Source organism: Zeugodacus cucurbitae, chromosome 4, assembly GCF_028554725.1.
Source record: "Zeugodacus cucurbitae isolate PBARC_wt_2022May chromosome 4, idZeuCucr1.2, whole genome shotgun sequence".
NCBI lineage: Eukaryota > Metazoa > Arthropoda > Insecta > Diptera > Tephritidae > Zeugodacus > Zeugodacus cucurbitae.
Genome location: NC_071669.1, coordinates 28833247 through 28854780, shown reverse-complemented (window position 1 = coordinate 28854780; position 21534 = coordinate 28833247). Strand labels below are relative to the sequence as shown.

At 33.9% G+C, this 21534-nt stretch overlaps 1 protein-coding gene and 1 long non-coding RNA gene across 4 annotated transcripts in view; one reads left to right on the top strand and one right to left on the bottom strand.

The window, feature by feature from the left end:
* Window positions 1-21179, bottom strand: part of LOC105219408 (multiple inositol polyphosphate phosphatase 1) — a 31111-nt gene extending 9932 nt beyond the window's left edge. The window contains exons 1-2 of one of the 3 annotated variants that reach the window (XM_011195528.3): window positions 21021-21179; window positions 3215-3391 (exon numbers count right to left, since the gene is read on the bottom strand). In XM_011195528.3, coding sequence (XP_011193830.1) covers window positions 3215-3389 — 175 coding nt within the window. In that variant the 5' untranslated portion in view covers window positions 3390-3391; window positions 21021-21179. Of the gene's footprint in view, window positions 1-3214; window positions 3392-7078; window positions 7610-21020 lie in introns of those variants that run through there. The other 2 variants (XM_054228634.1, XM_054228635.1) reach the window with 2 other exon arrangements.
* Window positions 12300-12754, top strand: LOC128921343 (uncharacterized). The gene is made up of 2 exons (XR_008470790.1): window positions 12300-12420; window positions 12485-12754. It is a non-coding gene; the product is annotated as an uncharacterized LOC128921343 (long non-coding RNA).
* Window positions 21180-21534: the final 355 nt, after the last annotated feature.

Below are 21534 nucleotides of genomic sequence, written 5' to 3'. Positions count from 1 at the left end.
TGACCCACATATTCGTCATATATAGTGCATAAAGTCCATTGAAAGTTGGAAACCATAATATTAGGTTAGAAGCACCGAGGCCCTCGTGTTCGATATATGGGGCCTTAAAAACCCCATAAAAAATATTTCGGCGATTTTTAGAATGGGGCTGCCATACTATAAACATAGTATTTTTGCCAAGCTCTGCACCGATATCTTCATTAGTGCTTACTTTATATATTGTAAAGTAAGCGATTCAGATAGTCTTCAAAGTTCTGGTATATAGGAAGTAGGCGCGGTTGTGAAGCGATTTGGCCTATTTTCACAACATATCATTGAGAGGTAAAGAAACTATTATAAACCAAGTTTCATTAAAATCGGTCGAGTAGTTCCTGAGATATGGTTTTAGACCCATAAGTGGGCGACGCCACGCCCATTTTCCATTTTGTAAAACAAATCTGAGTGTAGCTCCCATCTGCCATTTCTTATGTGAAATTTAGTGTTTCTGACGTTTTTGGTTAGTGAGTTAACCCACTTTTAGTAATTATCAACCTAACCTTTGTATGGGAGGGGGGCGTGGTTATTATCCGATTTCAAGAAATAAGTGTGCCAAGTTTCATCAAGATATCTTAATTTTTACTCAAGTTACAGCTTGCACAGACGGACGGGCGGACGGACAGACAGACATTCGGATTTGAACTCCACTATTCACCCTGATCACTTTGGTATATATAACCCTATATCTAACTCGTTTAGTTTTGGGTGTTACAAACAACCGTTATGTGAACAAAACTATAACACTCTCTTTAGCAACTTTTGTTGCGAGAGTATGTATAAAAAGAATGCCAACCTAATTTAAGTAAAATATGGACAATGTATTATCGATTAGTTTTAGGTATTACAAACCGCAGTTAAGTTAACAAAAATATATTACTCTGTGTATGTTACGAGAGTATGATAATATTGTGTAGTATTTGCCAAAACTTACAATAAATCCACTCAATCGTTGTTTTGATCCCATCGAAGTTATAGACCTTTTATAGTTATAGGCTATACTACTTTTTGGTAAAAACTTGCATTACGTAAGATTACTACTAGTATCATCAGGTTAATAAAGCATGAAAGCGTTGAAAAATATATTACAATATGACGGTAATAGTTAAAATATTATTGGGATATTATCATTTTATTTCAAATGTAATCTTTTAGACAATTCTAACCATTTAATATATGTATTACCATGTTTAACTCATTTATTAGTTTATACTGACACAAAAAAGGATTGATTTACTACCATAATGTTGATATTTTTCCATTTGTCCAGTTCCAGACTTGTAAAAATTTAATGTACATATATTAGCTATCACCGATTGGATAAGCGTTCTAGAGAAGCCAATAGAACACACTATCCAGTAATTCAAACAAACAAGCAGCACTTGTGGTGCAACCCTGCGCTAATCATGCGCAATAGTGTTGCACCATTTTCTTTGGGAGAAAAAAACTTTATCCATATTTATTTTGACCATCCCGGATCTAATAATTATTGTAGATACATTAAAAGGTCAGAATATTATAGAAAAGCGGTAAACAAAAGGGAAATTTGATTTATAAATTCAACCGTTTTTATACTCTCGCAACAAAGTTATTACGAGAGTATTATAGTTCTGTCCACATAACGGTTGGTTGTAAGTCCTAAAACTAAACGAGTTAGATATAGGGTTATATATACAAAAATGATCAGGGCGACGAGAAAAGTTCAAATCCGGATGTCTGTCTGTCCGTCCGGCTGTCCGTCCGTCCGTGCAGGCTGTAACTTGAGTAAAAATTGAGATATCTTGATGAAACTTGGAAGACGTATTTCTTGACACCATAAGAAAATTAAGTTCGAAAATGGGCGTAATCGGACCACTGCCACGCCCACAAAATGGCGAAAACCGAAAACACTTAAAGTGCCATAACTAAGCTATAAATAAAGCTCTGGAAGTAAAATTTGGTATGAAGGATCGCACTTTGAAAGGGCATATGTGGATGTAATTTTTTTGGGGAAGTGGGCGTGGCCCCGCCCCCTACCAAGTTTTTTATACATATCTCGCAAACTACTAAAGCTATATCAAGGAAACTTTCTAGAGTCGTTTATTTTAGGTACTACCTTATACAGTCCAAAAATGGAGGAAATCGGATTGTAACCACGTCCACCTCCCATACATAGGTTATGTTGAAAACTACTAAAAGTGGGTTAACTCACTAACGAAAAACGCCAGAAACACTAAATCTCACATATAAATGGCATATCGAAGCTACACTCAGATATTTTTACAAAATGGAAAATAGGCGTGGCATCGCCCACTTATGGATCAAAAATCATATCTCAGGAACTCCTCGACCGATTTCAATGAAACTTGGTTTGTAAGAGTTTCCTTACATCCCAATGATATGTTGTGAAAATAGGCCAAATCGCATTACAACCACGCCTTCTTCTTATATACCAGAACTTTGAAGACGATCTGAATCGTTTACTTTACAATATATAAAGTAAGCACTAGTGAAGTTATCGATGCAGAACTTTGCACAAATACTACGTTTATAATGTGGCAGCCCCATTCTAAAAATCGCCGAAATCGGACCATAGGCCCCATATATCGAACATTAGGACCTCGGTGCTTCTAACCTAATATTAGGGTTTCCAACTTTCAATGGACTTTATACAATATATATGACGAATATGTGGGTCAAATTGTGTATTATAATAATAAAGTTAAATAAATAAATTGCGAGAGTATAAAATGTTCGGTTACACCCGAACTTAGCCCTTCCTTACTTGTTTTCAAATAAATTACATTTCAGCTGATAGTTCGGGCCCGCATTGCCAACACAGTTCATATTTGTGCATGGTGTAGCTATTAGCTTGTGGTGGTCAAATAAAGCACGCCTAATGTTTTTTGGCTTTCTTATAACATAAAAAACTTAATTGGCCAAGCAAAGAATAAATACAACTGGGTTATGGAGACCACGGTTAGTATCAGTAGCTGTAATTTGAATTGCGTATGTAGTTTAACCAGCACTGCTGCATATCTGGAAGTCCTTTAATTGTTAAAAATTTTGTTGATTGGCTAATTCACTTGTTATACAAATGTACAATATACTAAAATATTTATATTACTTATATGTTTTTAAATTGCAAAAATTTGTTATTTTATAAATTCCAAACATAAAAAAATCATGTTAATAATCATACCTGGAACTAGATACTGCTTTTCCATATTCGTTCCCTTAATTATCTGATAAGCTGTTTTCGATGTGAAATGTCGTGTCTGGGGTCTTTCCTTGTCTTTGCCGAAACAGTAATCATCTTGACTGTGAACACATATGTGCAGACATGACAGTAAGAGGGCAGTCAGTAAGAATTTCATATCTACAAAATATATAAAAAAATAAGAAATCTTATTTTATACATTCTAAACTTTGTTTTGGAATTAAGTAAAAAATATTAAAACTAAAATGATATACAAATAAAATGGAAACCTCTATCAAGTATTATATGAAAATAATAATATATTATGATATTAAAAAGGCACTTAAAAGAAAAAAATTTAAATATTTGTTTATTTGTGGCTAAAATATTACAGGCAATTAAGTGAAGGCACTTAAGGGGGAAGTTTATATGTAAATTTACGGAAAATTCGACGATGACGCAAAGTATAAGAACTTAAGTAGGAAAGGCACTTAAAAAGGAATCACTGTACATATACATGTGTATGTAACAAATTTTTCCTGTCTTGTGACTAATCGAAAAATTCTCGCCTAAATTTAATGGGATATCTTTCCCAAATGCCAATATAAGGGTGAATATCTACCCAAGGGTGCAAAGCTTAATAAATTGTGCACATGAAGAAAGAGTCAACCGTTGGGTCGGAAATCATTATATTAGTGCTATGGGAACTGGAAAAAGGACTGTATCGATTTCAAACATTCTTAACACTAAAACATTGGTCGGCACTTCATAGCATATAATTGTTCTAGTTTACATCGTACACACTTAGGCTAAGGCAACGTAATGAGCGGCAAAGCGTCCGCTTAATTTTTTCAAGAGAAAACCACATCCATATTTGTAAAAAGTTTAATATTTTTTTTGAATAAAATTAGTGTTCATCCTATAGATTGAGAGAAATGATGGTGAATGTAACCCTTTATATAAAAATCTATGCAATTTTCCAGACAGATTTTGGCATTACTATTGTATGTCTGTAAAAAAGTTAGATTTTTTGTTACAAAAAATGAAAACTAGATTGACAAACACTTGAAAAGGAATTTCTGCAGAACAAGGGCTGGTTTTATTTGACTTTCATTTCGGCAGAAGCGCCATCAGTAAAATTTTTGAGGAATACATACCTTTACTAAAGTGTTCAGTGTAATTATTAAAACTCACGAGCAATATATTGTAAGTTTAACTATAGACAAATATGTCCAATATATCATTGGCACATTGACTATTAAGAAGTGGATACATGTTACCATATTAAATTGTGAGATGACCTTTTCACTTACCGCATGTGGTGCACCTCAAGAGGACATATGTTTGTAAGATAAATATTAGATTGCAAGATGAATATTTGTATTTAGTCTTAAGGATTAGAATAAGTATAAAAAATAAGGAAAAGTCAGACCTAGTCTTGACAGACTCAAAGCGAGTCAGTCCAGTCCTCACTCTTCCACAAACCTATGTAGTTTTTACTACAAGAACCTTCCGGAACATATATGTATATATATATATGTATAAAGACTATATTCCCAAACAATAATTATTTATGAGCATTTATGTATGTACATGTAAAACATGTATGTCTGCAATATCATAATGATAAATGTGCCCAAACCTAAAACTTTGTTAAATCGTATTGTTTGCAATGCATAGAAATTTATACATACATACATATATTCTAATTTTATTATTCTTCAATAAATCCATGACTAGGCGTAATCACACTTATAAATATTTTTAATCAGATACTTCAATTCAATATATTATTTGTAAGAATGTCGAAATCATTGATAATTTTATTAAATGTCATATATCATGTGATAGTGAATAAAGAGGAAAGCAAACTTATCTTAAAATGGAAAATTTGATTACATACTATCGAAATTATTAAATCTCTACAGCTACACTTTCAGTGCTGTTTTTTATAAACAAAATTATATACATATGTACATCTTTATCAGGCATGTGCTGCAATTCGTTTTCGCATGAAATTGTCTTCAAAAACGTGATGCCATTTGCTGAATTTCAATGTTCCGTCTTCGTTTTCAATCATCAAATCGTAACGATTTAGCATGCGCCAGAAATTGAAATCGTAATATTTTTTCCATTTTGAAATCAGTCCGCCGTGTGAACGTTTATCATATACATATTTGTCAGCGTAAACTTTAGAAAATTGTTAATGATCTAGTTATTAAAGCTTAGTTAGTTTAGTTTTCGTAATTTATTTGCTATATTTAATAAATAAAACATACTAAAACTTAATAAGTATGAAAGCGGTTGATGAACGTTAAGTTCATCTTAAATATTTTTTTCAGCCACATGAAGAAGACATATGAAGAAAGAGAAAAAAATCAAATAACATCGAACCAGCATTAAACATATAACTTGAGAAAATTCAAAAGAAATGTGCAAATTGAAAATATGTTAAGTTTTATAAAAAAGCTTAAAATTATTGAAAAAAAACATACCTCTCTACTCTAATTAACGTAAAATTCGATGTAACGAATAGGCCTGACAATTAATGTGTTCGTTATTTCGGAAAACTACTGTACTTCTATGTATATTGCACAGCTCTGTGCAATGCTTCGAAAATTTTTCTGAAGAAAAAGAAAAAAAACAACAAACACATGCGAGAGCTGTAGCACATGAAAATTTTCATTAGCTCTGCTGTGCTACCGCTCTCGATATTTCGCTACCGCTACGCCAGAGCATAGCGAAGAATTTAATTTTTTGCTCCTGCTCCAGCTATAGTTTTTTACCTAACAAAACTCGGAGCAGAGTAGAGCACATATTTTTACATTGTTATGCTAAGGCTATGCTGTGGTTCTCGACAAAGTGAGAGCGGTAGCAAGAGTAAAATGAAATGCTACGAGAGTAGCGTAGTTTTTCAAACATTGCTTGGCACACTTGTTTCTTGGCACCATAGGAAGGTTGCTTTCAAAGATGAGCAAAATCAGACCACTGCCACGCCCACAAAATGGCGAAAACCGAAAACACATAAAGTGCCATAACTAAGTGCCTTTCCTGCTTAAATGCCTGTAATATTTAAGCCACAAATAATTTTTTTTTTGCAATTTTCTTCTTTTAAGTGCCTTTTCATATTTTTGATATTTAATTGTCAAAAGGAAAACATATACATCGTTTTGTTATGTTTTTTTCTTTATATTTATTGTTATTAATAAGTATCTTTGTTATTAATAAGAAATATATGTGACTTTCATTCTAAAAGAAAATATATAAGATCGAAGTATTTGAGAAAAAGCTTGGTAAGTATTATACCTCGAGGCACTTAAGCCGCATTTATTTAAGTACCTTTCCGTGTTTTACTGTATATATAAAATTATTCTGTACGTGTGTATGTCACTATACAACGCCTAAAGGTATATACAATTATTTTTCATTGGAAATTTTCTTTACAATTGGATTCCGCTACTTTCGGTGTACCTAATCTTCAATCCAATTTCAGCCTTATTGTGCACGACAATCCCAATGAAAAAACTCACACATTCGTGTTTTTAGTATCTTGAGTTTCACATGGGGAAAATGTCACATCTTCGAAAAAAAATTAAAAAAACAAGTAAGGAAGGACTAAGTTCGGGTGTAACCGAACGTTTTATACTCTCGCAATTTATTTATTTAATATTATTTATATAACCCACAATTTGACACACATATTCGTCATATATATGGTATAAAGTCCATTGAAAGTTGGAAACCCTAATATTAGGTGTTTCAGAGCTAGGAGAAGTTGACTCGATTTAACAAATTTTTAGTACGGAGACATATTATTGGAAGAAAAATATGCCCTTTGACTTTGTTCAAAATATTTGAGAGACTTACCTATATTTTCAGTAAAAAATTTATTAGAAGCACTGGGGTCCTCATGCTGTATATATGGGGCCTTGAAATCTTATTATCTGATTTCGACGAGTTTTAGAAAGACGGATACACACTATAAATGCAGTATTTGTCCAAAGTTCTGTTCCGATATCTTCACTAGCGTTTAACTTATATATTGTAAACTAAACGATTGACTTCACAGTTCTGGTATATAGGAAGAAGGTGTGGTTGTGAACAGTTTTGTCCTATTTTCACAATATATCATTTGGATTCCAGAAAAATATTTCAATCCGAATTTCAGGGATCGGAGATATGGTTTTTGACCCATGAGTGGGCGGAGCCACGCCCATTTCAAGTTGTGTATACCAATTTGAGTGCAGCCCTTCTGTAACATCTTTGAAATGAAATTTAAGGTTTCTGGTGCTTTTCCTTAGTGAATTAAAGCGTTTTTAGTGGTTTTAAACATAACCTTTGTATGGGAGGTGGGCGTGGTTATAATCCGATTTCCTCCATTTTTAGACTGTGTAAGGAAGAGCCTGAAAGAAACGACTCTAGAAAGTTTGCTTTACCAGTTTACGAGTTATGTACAAAAACCATATACATATAAAAAAATTACATCCAAATATGCCCCTTCCTAGTGCGAACCTTTGTCCCAAATGTTACTTTTATAACTTTATTTATGACTTAGTTATAAGTTTTCGGTTTTCGCTATTTTTTTCGGACAGACATCCGGATTTCAACTCCACTCGTCATCCTTATCGTTTATATATATATATAACCCCATATCTAACTCTTTTATTTCTGGGTGACACAAACAACCGTTATGTGAACAAAACTAGAATACTCTCTTTAGCAACTTTGTGGCGAGAGTATACAAATTACTGAGTGGAAATGATATTCTTTATTCAATTAAAGAGGTTCGGGTGCAACCGAACTATGTATATGTATTAATGATCTTATAAAAAATATTAATAACAAGTAAGGAGAGACTAAGTGCAACCAAACTTCTTATACTCTCCCAATTTATTAATATAGTTTTATTAAGATAACACACAATATGACCCATATATACGGCATAAAGTCCAATAAAATAACGAAAATCATCATATATAGTATATGAGGTCTGAGGTAATTCCTGAACAGATTTCACTAATTTTCACCACCAAGGTAATCTATATCCAAGACTATACGCTCACTTAATTTTGCTAAGATATCTCATATATTAACCGATAATTAAGTAAATTGGGTGCCAAGGGATGTTATGACCCGATTTTAAAATATTTTAGAACAGAAACACACTATTAGAAACAAAATTCCTCTGAATTACATTAAAATATCCGAGATATTTACCGATATTTTCGGTGAAAAATTATCCTTAGCCACTGAGTTCTTCATGTTCGATATCTGGGCCATGAAAAGTTATTGTCCAAATACGTCAATTTTTCCATAAGCGAATTTGAGTAAAGTTTTATTCCGCTAGCTTCATCGATTCCTTATCTTAATCAGTTCTTTATGTATATATTATAAAATGAAAGAATCAGTTGGAATTCAAAATTGGGTTATATCAGAAATAGTCGTGGTTGTGAACCGATTTCGCCCATTTTCTATCCGTGTTATCAGGGTGTCAAGAAAGTTTATATACTGAATTTCATTGAAATCGGTCATGTAGTTTTTGAGATATGGTTTTTGTCCCATAGTCGGCGACGCCGCGCTCACTTCCCATTTTTTAAGAAAATTTGTGTGCAACTCTCCTCTGCCTATGCATTGTTATTATCTGATTATATCAATTTTTATGGTGTGTAATGGGAGCGCCGAAACGTGGACGATGACAACATCCGATGAGACGACTCTTGGGGTTTTCGAGAGAAAGGTTTTGCGTAAGATTTATGGTCCTTTGAACATTGGCAACGGCGAATGCCGCATTGACATAGTTCAGCGAATAAAAAGACAGCGGCTACGCTGGCTAGGTCATGTTGTACGAATGGATGAAAATACTCCAGCTCTGAAAGTGTTCGATGCAGTACCCGCTGGAGGAAGCCGCGGAAGAGGACGACCTCCACTCCGGTGGAAAGACCAAGTGCAAAGTGACCTGGCTTCGCTCGGTGTTTCCAGTTGGCGCCAAAAAGCAAAAAGGAGGAATGAGTGGCGCGCTCTGGTGGATTCGGCTATAATCGCTTAAAGCAGTTTGTACGCCAAATATATATATATAATGGGGTACTTAAGGGAAACCACTGCAGAAATTTTGGTTTATATAGTTTTATTATTTTGCGAGATATATTCAAAAAACCAAGTTGAAGGCACAGCCTCGCTCACTTAAAAAAAAAATTACATCCAGATATGCCCCTTCCTAGGGCGATCCTTCAATCCAAATTTTTCATTGCTTTATTTATTTATGCTTAGTTATGACCCTTTTTAGGTTTTCGGTTTTCGCGTGGAAATGGTACGATTTAGCCCATTTTCAATAGCAACCTTACTACGGTCCCAAGGAACATGTGTACCAAGTTTCGTCAAGATATCTTAATTTTTACTCAAGTTATCCGTTGGACAGACGGACACACAGGCATCCGTATTTTACCTCGTCTCGTCATCCTGATTATTTTTATAAATATAACCCTCTCTCTAACTTTTTTAGTTTTATGACTTACAAACAACCACTACGTGAACAAAACTATAATACTCTCTTAGCGACTTTTTTCGCTCTTTTACAAGTAATAGTAATATTTCTAGTTTTAAAGGCAATATATTATATGTATATTAGCAGACCTGACAGATATACATATATGTATGTATATGGGTAATTTATAAACCAATACGTTATGTTCTTCTATATCCAGAAATCGATTATCTAATTAGGCTAAGGACTGTTACTCTAAACTTTGTGAATACAATAATATCATCAATATGATATGCATTTACAAACTATTATTATTAAGTGAAAATAACGACAAATTATCATATACATAAGTATTTTATTCAGGAATTTAGTTTTTCAATTTACTGTATACAGTAATATGTCATTCACCATAATCAAATAGGTCTTACTTAGAAGGGACAAACGAAGTTTATGTATAAGTAATTCCATAATTTTTACTAATAAGATTTTTCTACATTTCTACAATACAATATATCAATAAATATGCTATACAATTGTATATGCATGTGTATTTGTATTAATAGTTATCTTTATATTATAAAGGGGAAAGATTTGATTGTTTGCATTTAATAGGCTTCGAAATAACTTGATCGATTTGAAATATTCTTTCACTGTTGGCAAACTACACTATCTGTGGTGAACATAAGCTATATTAAATTTTCAAAAAAGTTAGGAATCCTTAATAAAACTCAAATAATTTAACAGAAGGTGTGAAATAATTACCAAAAATATTTCTTAAATCGCGGGCGCTACGGAAACAAATTTGAGGATCATATAATTATCTACAAAAAATGTTACTACAGCATATGTCTAACTGTTATAGTATTGTCACAATAAGTGTCTTTATCATTTTAAAAAATATATATAATATATATGTAATCGCTACAAAAGCTTTTTTATTTATACTTTGGAAATAATCCTTATCACAACAAATGACTTCATGATTAAGCGTTTTCAATATTATTATATAACTTTTTAAATTATTCAATTTGGACATTCCATTCGAAAGTTATCACAAGTATAGAATTGTATGATATTTGAAAAATGTCGCATGCTCGCCGCTCCAACTGCTAGGTTAGGCACCATAACGGGGCAACTCGACAAGCAAAAGTTTATAGCCTTTTAACTGTCAAATCGATAGCTCATCATTAATTATTGGAACTACTGCCTTTTAAATACAAAAATGTTTTATCATTTTATATGGTTATAGATTTTAATATTTTTTCCAGAATAGTCATTGATCTATTTGAGGGTACTAATTTCAGTAAAAACAAGTAAGGAAGGGCTAACTTCGAGTGTTACCGAACATTTTATACTCTCGCAACTTATTTATTTAATTTTATTAATATAACAAACAATTTGACTTATATATTCGGCATATATGTATATGTTATAAAGTATACTTCAAAGTCCTGGTATATGGGATGAAAGCGTGGTTGTGAACCGATTTGGACTATTTTTCTAAACATATCACTGGGAAGCCAGGAAAATATTATGAACCGAATTTTATTGAAATTGGTCGAGTAGTTACAAAGATATGGTTTTTGACCAATACGTACCCATAGATTGATATGGCGCCTTAGGGAGTCGAATTCATAAACAGAGAGAAAGACAGCGGACATAAAAAAACACTAGAAGCCGTAATCAAGTTGTCGCTCATTGCAAAAAAATATTATTTCGTATTCGAATTTTCTTCATTTTACTATTTTTTAATGACCCCACGCAAAAATATGGGAGAGTGTGTATGTGTGTGTAAAATTGAAATGTTTCTTTAAACCCGAGCGAAGCCGGAGCGGGTTGCTAGTATATAAATATATATATAATGAATCTATACATATACATATGTATATATTTGGAAATGATGATAGTGCACATTTTGCACCTAATTGATTTTCTTGTCGAATTCTAATGATTATTTTCCAAGAAATGATACCTTTGGGTCAGACTTTTCTTTAATTGCCCTTTATCACGAAACTTATAGGAATAAATTAGTATTGATTTACCTTGAGAATAAGCCTACTTCTATAATTACTATATACATACATATATAATTTCATTTCCTTCCATCTACAATAGAAAGCATTGAAAATAACATGCCACGCGCCATATCTAACCGGCTAATATATATAATAATATGTATGTATAGTTGAATGTTGGGGCTAATACTTACATAAATCTTAAATCAGATAAAATTTTACATTATTTGAAAATCAGAGTAAAATGAGTTGTTCTGTAGTTAAGTAAATGAATCAAATGTCCAATTTAATAACAAGGGTTTTTCACATTGACCATCAAATTTTAACGCTTGAATAATAGCTTTGGTAACCAAATTAACCAGGTTTGTGATGTTGTTTTGCAAGCATTGGTTTAGCGAGTAATTTTATAAGACTCTTTTTTATATCAAAACAATTACAAAAAATAGATAACTATGACTACATTACCTTTATTTACATTTGCAGCCCTATTCTGTGCACTTGACAAAATAACAAAAAAATTGAAATATTTTTCAAATTTTTATCAAGTAAGAAATTTTTTGGAATTCTGTGACAATTTTGATAAAATAAAAAGCTTGAGTACGCATAGCTTTTCCCCACATGTGTGGGAAACAAAATAATATAAACAGAAACAGCTGATTTCTGTCTAATTATATTGAATTGAATCGAAAAATTTATTTGAATTATTCCATAAAGTACGTTTTCACATGCATTTCAATTTTTGTTGCAAAATAGTTAATAATTTAACTTCAATTTCAGAATAAATCATTTGCTCTTGGTCTAGACGTGAAGTTTCTGAGAGTGCGCAAATATTCCATGCTCCGAATCTGGCCCTATTTTTCATGCATAAAGTCGTTATTTGTATGAGTGTTTGTTTTAACCGAGCCTTCTTCATTGTGGCTTCATTAATAAGTTTGGTTTACGATTGACCGGTTATCAGCCTATCTATCCGGTTCTGATGTCGAGATATCGACTGGAGCGTCCAGGACCTGATGAAAAGTATTTGGTTTGGTTTAACAACCCCATTTACTCTATATAGATGATAAAGTTATACCGCCTTTACTCGGTCGCCAGAGCCTCGTTAGCCTCACTAACCAAACAGGGAGTGTCACGCGTAAATGAGGTTAATTGATAATCGGATGGCAGAGGCTATTCGCTTTTCCATCACATATCCCCCCTAATATTTTGCACCCCCGCAAAGCCATAGAATACTATATAATATAATACATATACATATGTACATATGTCCTTTATAATATATTTAAAACTATTTGGAATGCAATTTTGATTTAGTTGGTAGTTATGTTTAGCTTCAGAAAAGTTTTTTGGGGACTACGAAATCTTTGTTCATTATTGGCAAAAATTTGCTAAGCTGTAATCGTGTGTAATACAGAGAAAACAATGTCCTCAAAGTTACCCTCATTATCTTATTTTTTTTATATAAAAAAGCGAAAAATAAACTTCTTAATATAAAAACGGCTCAATACCGCCAGCAATCAACATGTTCATATTTTTCCTCTTTGTATAGAAATAACGACAAAAGTAAAATATCTCCATTGCAACAAATTCACTTTCACACCTATCCACAACTAGATATTTTATTTGTCAAGAGCATTTTATTTCTTAACAACTTATAAAGAAAAAAGCTTTTTATTTTAGACACAGAATACGAAATGCTTGATAAATTTCAAATTTTTACAAATTAGAAATTTGTTGAATTTGTAAAGTGCAATAGGGCTGTTGGTCTATTTGTTTTTGAAAGTAATGATGGAAATTTAATATTTTATGTAATATATTGACATAGAAATATAAGACATTACTTATTATATGTATCTTTACTTTGTTGATCCTTCTTTTCTTTTATAAATAGATAACCTTTATTATAACTTATATACAATAGTTTGAAATATCTTTATAAGATAGCTTTCTATTTCTATTTTCGCTGAAAAAATACAGTGTACGAATACGGATTTTGCATACTTTATATGTATATACTCTACATCTAATTTTAATACCAAATTTTGGTAATACAGTAGTTTTCCGAAATAACGAACACATTAATTGTCAGCCCTGTTCGTTGCATCGAATCTTTCGTTAATTCGTGTACTCAGTTAGAGGTATGTTTTTCAATAAAAATTAGATAAATATCCGTAAATTGCAGTTGAATAAATTGTTGTATTAAATATTTGTTAAAAAATGAAAAACCATAACAAAACAATTCAAAATAGCTAAATTCTTCCAAAATTAACCAATTCGGACACTTGTACATCTATTTTGTGCTGATCAATAGTTTTAAGTTTTTTATAAAACTCAACATTTTTTCAATTTCTTTTGAATTTTTTCAAGTTATATTTTTAATTCCGGTTTGATGTTATTTGATTTATTCTCTTTCTTCATATGTCTTCTTCATGTAATTCGTTAAACCGAGTACTTACAAATCTCCGATGTTCGTTATTTAAGGTACTCAATGTATCAAATTTGGTTGTTCGTTTAAGCGGTTTTCGTTAAAACGAATATTCATTATTTCGGAAAACTACTGAATAACATTACAGTATTCTATACAAATATTGCATATTTTAAAATGTTCCTAATGCCTAATGTAAATTATCCCGTATGTGCATTTTGGCTGTCACAAAAAATGAGCAGCAACTGTTCCATGGTTTATATATTTTGGCTTAGATCTAAGCGAATGATACTTTCGAATAGTAAGAATTTTTACATCCTAATACGATTAGATAGAGGATGGAGTCATATGTATAAGTTCACCTAAGTGAAAAAAGTTTCTGACTGTCATTCACTTGGGAGTGTCCAGGAACGATTCTTTTACATGTGGCTCAAGCAGCTCACGACTTCCGGTCTTAGACCAAGTATCCTCTGGGTAGCCAACAGACATCCGTTTGGAGGCGAGCTAAAGTGAGGAGGCGAAACCCGCTTATGAGGTTGTGCGTAGGGTTTGGGACCCACCACATAAAAACACCCCCCAATGAAAAGAAAGACAAAGATACCTTCTATGAGCGCCTAGAACGTACCTATGAGCGCTGCCACGATGTCAAAATCGTGCTTGGCAATTTCAACGCTTGGGTGGGTAAAGAAGGTGTCTTTGGCACAACAGTGAAGTGATAGATGGACGACATGTCTCCAGTGATTTGATGTTTCGTGGTCCCAACATCGACTCGGACCACTATCTTGTAGCAGCTAAGATACGCACTCGCCTCTGTGTAGAACAGCGCATACGTCAACAAAAACAAGGAAGGTTCGACATCGAGAAGCTGCAATCACAACCGACAGCCGAACGATTTTCTACTCGAATTGCACTCCTGCTCTCTGAGAGCACTCATCAGCATCTCGGTATAAGGGAACTGTGGGATGGCATATCAAACTCCTTACGTACGGCTGCAACCGAAACCATTGGCTTTCGGAAAAGTAAAAAAAAAAACAGTTGGTATGATGAGGATTGTCGTGTCGTAGTGGAGAGAAAACAGACTGCCTACCTCGCAATGTTGCGATCGACGACAACACGAGCGGGATGGGAAAGATACCGAGAGCTGAACAGGGAAGCGAGGCGCATTTGCAGACAAAAAAAGAAAGAGGCCGAAATGCGTGAGTATGAAGAGCTTGACAAGCTGGCCGACAGGGGTAATGCTCGAAAATTTTACGAAAAGATCCGGCGACTAATTGAAGGTTTCAAGACCGGAGCACACTCCTGTAGGACCCCCAGAGGTGGTCTAATTGTTGACGACCAGAGTATACTGTGTTTGTGGAGGAAACACTTCTGCTGAATGGCAGAGAAAGTACAACCTGCTTCAGCCTTCGGAATGGCAGAGAAAGTACAACACCAGGAGATGGCGAACCCGATTCCCCAATCGACGACGATGGAGCAGATGTTCCATTGCCCGACCGTGAAGAAATTCGAATATCAATTACCCGCTTGAAGAACAATACGGCGACGGGGGCCGATGGATTACCGGCTGAGCTATTCAAATACGGCGGCGAAGAGCTGATAAGGTGCTTTTATCAGCTTCTTTGCAGAATATGGTCGGAAGAAAGCATGCCTGACGATTGGAATCTGAGTGTACTCTGCCCAATACACAAAAAGGGAGACCCCACAATTTGCGCCAATTACCGTGGGATAAGCCTCCTCAACATCGCGTATAAGGTTCTGTCGAGCGTACTATGTGAAAGACTAAAGCCCACCGTCAACAAACTGATTGGACCTTATCAGTGAGGCTTTAGACCTGGAAAGTCGACAACAGACCAGATATTCACCATGCGCCAAATTTTGGAGAAGACCCGTGAAAATAGGATCGACACACACCATCTCTTTGTCGATTTTAAAGCTGCTTTCGACAGCACGAAAAGGAGCTGCCTTTATGCCGCGATGTCTGAATTTGGTATCCCCGGAAAACTAGTACGGCTGTGTAAGCTGACGTTGAGCAACACCAAAAGCTCCGTCAGGATCGGGAAGGACCTCTCCGAGCCATTCGATACCAGACGATGCTTCAGACAAGGTGACTCACTCTCGGGTGATTTCTTTAACCTGATGCTGGAGAAAAAAATACGAGCTGCAGAGCTAAATAGAGAAGGTTCAATCTTTTATAATAGCGTTCAGCTACTAGCGTACGCCAATGATATCGATATCATTGGAAACAACACCCGCGCCGTTTGCTCTACTTTTTTCAGACTGGATAAGGCGATACTTTTTTCAGACTGGAAGCGAACCGTATGGGTCTGGTGGTGAACGAGGACAAGACGAAATATCTCCTGTCGTCTTGGCTCCCACTTCACTGTTGACAGTCATAACTTTGAAGTTGTAGATAATTTCGTATACTTGGGAACCAGCATTAACAGCAATAACAATGTCAGCCTGGAAATCCAACGCAGAATCAGTCTTGCCAACAGGTGCTACTATGGACTAAGTAGGCAATTGAAAAGTAAAGTCCTCTCTCGACGAACAAAAACCAAACTCTACAAGTCTCTCATCATTCCCGTCCTACTTTACAGTGCAGAAGCGTGGCCGATGTCAACGTCCGATGAGACGGCACTAGGAGTTTTCGAGAGAAAGGTTCTGCGGAAGATTTATGGTCCCTTAAACATTGGCAACGGCGAATACCGCAGACGATGGAACGATGAGCTGTGTGTATTATTCGACGACATAGAATAAAAAGACAGCGGCTACGCTGGCTAGGTCATGTTGTTCGAATGGATGAAAGTGCTCCAGCTCTGAAAGTATTCGATGCAGTATCCGCTGGTGGAAGCCGAGGAAGAGGGAGACCTCCACTCCGTTGGAAGAACCAGGTGGAGAGGGACCTGGCTTCGCTTGGTATAACCAATTGGCGCCAAACTGCCAGAAGGAGGGATACGCGCTGTTTTGGACTCGGCTATAACCGCGTAAGCGGTGTCTACGCCAGTCAAGAAGAGGAAGAAGTATACGATTAGATATTACATGAAAAAGCTGTGTTATAAAGATATTTCAAACAATTGTACAGGAGTTAAAATACAGGTTCTAAAAGAAAAGAAGGATCAACAAAGTAAATATACATATAATAAGTAATGTTTCATATTTCTATATCAATATATTACATTAAAATATAAAATTTCCATAATTACTTTCAAAAACTAATAGTAAATAAAGTTAATGTAGTAATAGTTATCTATTTATTGTAATTGTTTTGATATAACAAAGAGTCTCATAAGATTACTCGTTAAACCAATGCTTGCAAAACAACATCACAAACCTGTATGTGCTCTATTAGTTTGGTACCAAAGGGTGTACGAATACGTATTTTGCATACTGTATATCAAAATGACGAGAACAGAGGACGAGTTGAAAATTGATTAAACTAGATGATCTCTAGCACTACGAGAGTGTTGGTATTTCCAAGACCGTTAACCGGTGCAATTTAGTAATATAGTTTTATTAAGATAACACACAATTTGGCCCACATATTAGGCATAAAATCAAAATTATCAAATCATTATCAAAAATCATCATAAATAGTATATAGGGCTGAAGAAATTCTTGAACAGATTTCTCTCATTTTCACCACCAAGGTAGTGTACCTTGAATATACGCTACGTGTATCCAAGAATATACGCTCACTTAATTTTGCTAAGATATCTCGTAATACAATATTTATGTACATTTAAAGAGACCCCCCATTCTCGGTTTCAAAAAATCGTTTTTAATTAAATTCGAACCTATAACTATTCAAGAATGTTCCTTTAAAATTTCAAGTGGACATTTCAAAAACTCTTGAAGATATAGCCGATTTATGGTAGAAGCGTCAGGCGACGGCGAGAGCGCGCACGCATGGGCCACCTCGCAGGTACCTAGCTCGCATTAGTGCCCCTGTCCCTTCATATTTTGTGACTATCTGCCTGAAGCATCTGCTTCTAGTCCCCCCTACTTACCGAAATAAAGAATAGGAAAGAGAATACACAGCTACGTGAGATAAAATAACATAGGTAGGTTTTACACCCAAGAATTTGCTTCTCAAAACTTTAAACGCGTTTTTTCTCAAAACCTATTAATCATTTCGGTTCCAAATTTTAATACGTATTTCTATACATACATATATAACTATGTATGAACTAGGATAAATCAAATCGGCGAAGATCTTTACTTTTCAACTTGATTTGTGGCGATTAAAAAAAAGAATGTTCAAAGGTCCGCCATTTTGTTAATTTTTGTCCGATATTAATATTCCTAGTTCATACCAGAGCCAAACATGTACTCATTCTAATCCCGTTGAAATTTTGAATTGAACATCTAGGGAATATCTAAAATCACATGCGCCGCCGAAAAGAAGGGCTTCTGTGTGATCACAAAGAAAATGAACAACAAAAAAATTATGAAAATCGTCAAAAATTGAAATCGAGAATTGAGGGGTCCCTTTAAATGCCTATGTACATTATTACATAAATATAAATACAGTGGAACTTCCCTCGAATCTCCATAATCCACAGAAAAACGAGTTAGAGAGACTTCAAGTTATAGAATTTTTTATTTTTTATTTACTGCGCATAAAGTTTTATGTACATACGTGAAAACATTTATTCTGTAATTCATTAATATCATTATCTTTTCTTCGCCTCCATACGATATAGAGACTATTTTAAAATTCTGCCTCGATAGTAGATTTTAAATTTCGAAAAGTTCGATTTATGAAAGGAAATTTGAATGAAATTTGACTTTATTGCAAATTCAAGAGTTCGAGTTATGAAAGTTCCACTGTGATTCCCCTTTTCTCGTTTGCGCTTCTTTCATTGTCCAATAAAATAAAAGCAAAAATGACTTCTCACTTTAATTATATTTATCGGTTTTAATGAATTTTAGTTGAAGTGATTATATCATTAAATTTATAAATTCCAAACACTTTTTCTTGTTAATTTTCCCCATGAATAAATAGAGGCACCGATTCGAATATTGGTTTTGCTTTTATTAGAAAAGATGAAAATTCAATCAGATTTTGTGACACCATTGAAACACTTTTTATACTCTCGCAACAAAAGTTGCTAAGAGAGTATATAGTATATATAAACGAGTTAGATATAGGATTATATATATCAAAATGATCAGGGTGACGAGAAAAGTTCAAATTCGGATGTCTGTCTGCCCGTCCGTCTGTCCGTCCGTCCGTGCAAGCTGTAACTTGAGTAAAAATTAAGGCATCTTGATGAAACTTGGCACACTTGTTTCTTGGCACCATAGGAAGGTTAAGTTCGAAAATGGGCGTAATCGGACCACTGCCACGCCCACAAAATGGCGAAAACCGAAAACACTTAAAGTGCCATAACTAAGCTATAAATAAAGCTATGGAAGTAAAATTTGGTACGAAGGATCGCACTAAGAAGGGGCATATGTGGATGTAATTTTTTTGGGGAAGTGGGCGTTTCCCCGCCCCCTACTAAGTTTTTTGTACATATCTCGCAAACCATTAGAGCTATATAAACCAAACTTTCTGCAGTCGTTTTTTTTAGCCACTTCCTAATACAGTCCAAAAATGAAAGAAATCGGATCATAACCACGCCCACCTCCCATACAAAAGTTAGGTTGAAAATTACTAAAAGTGGGTTAACTCACGTCAAAAACGTCAGAAACACTAAATTTAACATAAGAAATGGCAGATAGAAGCTACACTCAGATTTTTTTACAAAATGGAAAATGGGCGTGGCGTCGCCCACTTATGGGTCAAAAACCATATCTCAGGAACTACTCGACCGATTTCAATGAAACTTGGTTTGTAATAGTTTCCTTACATCTCAATGATATGTTGTGAAAATAGGCGAAATCTGTTCACAACCACGCCTACTTTCTATATACCAGAACTTTGAAGTGGATCTGAATCGTTTAAATTACAATATATAAAGTTAGCACTAGTGAAGATATCGATGTAAAACTTTGTACAAATTCTACGTTTATAGTGTGGCAGCCCCATTCTAAAAATAACCGAATTCGGACCATAGTTTGTCAAGGCCCCATATATCGAACATGAGGACCTCGGTACTTCTAACCTAATATTAGGGTTTCCAACTTTCAATGGACTTTATACAATATATATGAAGAATATGTGGGTCAAATTGTGTATTATATAATATTAATAAAGTCAAATAAATAAATTGCGACAGTATAAAATGTTCGGTTACACCCGAACTTAGCCCTTCCTTACTTGTTTACTTTACTTTTACATTACTTTTGCACTATGTATAATAAACTCAGTTCAAAGATAGTACACTTTTACAAATCCCATATAGAGTATAGATATTAGAACAATAACCGTAAGTTCAACTAAGACTAGTAATTAATCTTTTTAATACTATAAACTTAAGATACTTATCTACACATCTGTTGTATCTATCTATAAATAGTAAATTCATTATTTATTTACTGTAAATATGGTCATTATTGTTAATTTACAAATGTATATGCATTTTCATATTTGTTTATTGTTGTGTAAATAAATTAAGATGTACCTATACATTTTCAAACACACATGTATATGTGTACACATACAATGTGTATATTTTCAAACATGTTATATCCAATGAGCTCAGCATTTTATATTTACGTATGCTTTGAATGTGTTAACTACATAGTATACAACTAGTGCTTACAACTAGTGCTTATAAAATCTTTTCATTGCGTCACTATACATATTACAAAAATTTACAATTATTTATAAATATTTTGTTTGAATTAATACTCTTATTATTTGATTTGGTCACTCGCTATTTCACTTTTCCAAGTAATCGAACTTTCATCACAGAAATTAAGACATTCGATTCATTTCATTACCTTTATTAATGAGCGCGCGTTTTATATTCTGTGTATCTAAATATTCGTAGAAGTTTATTGTAACAAAACGTCCGAACACAATTGTAAGTAAATGACTACTGAGAACATTGGTCAAAAGGACGGCGCTTTTAAAGATTACAAATAAACGTGCTAGCTATATCAGCAATCAAATAATAAATACATATTAGATTAACACTCTCAATAATGACCTTAGAATATGTGTCTCTCGTATATTCGATTCTCATTTTTGGCTGATTGAAAATCATATCTGAAAGCTCACTGTGAATATATGTATATATGTAGTATGTAAAATGTTTATAAATATATGAATGTATTAATGTAAATGTTTGTAGCCTGCTCATCAATATTATATGCATATGCATAAACAAAAAACACACATTTCTATTATTATTGAAAGCCAAAATTGTTTAGTTACAAATATACAGTTAATTTTGTTTAACCCCTTTATAACCCTTTATCTGGCCGTGTGACAGTTATGTTACAAGTAAGGAGC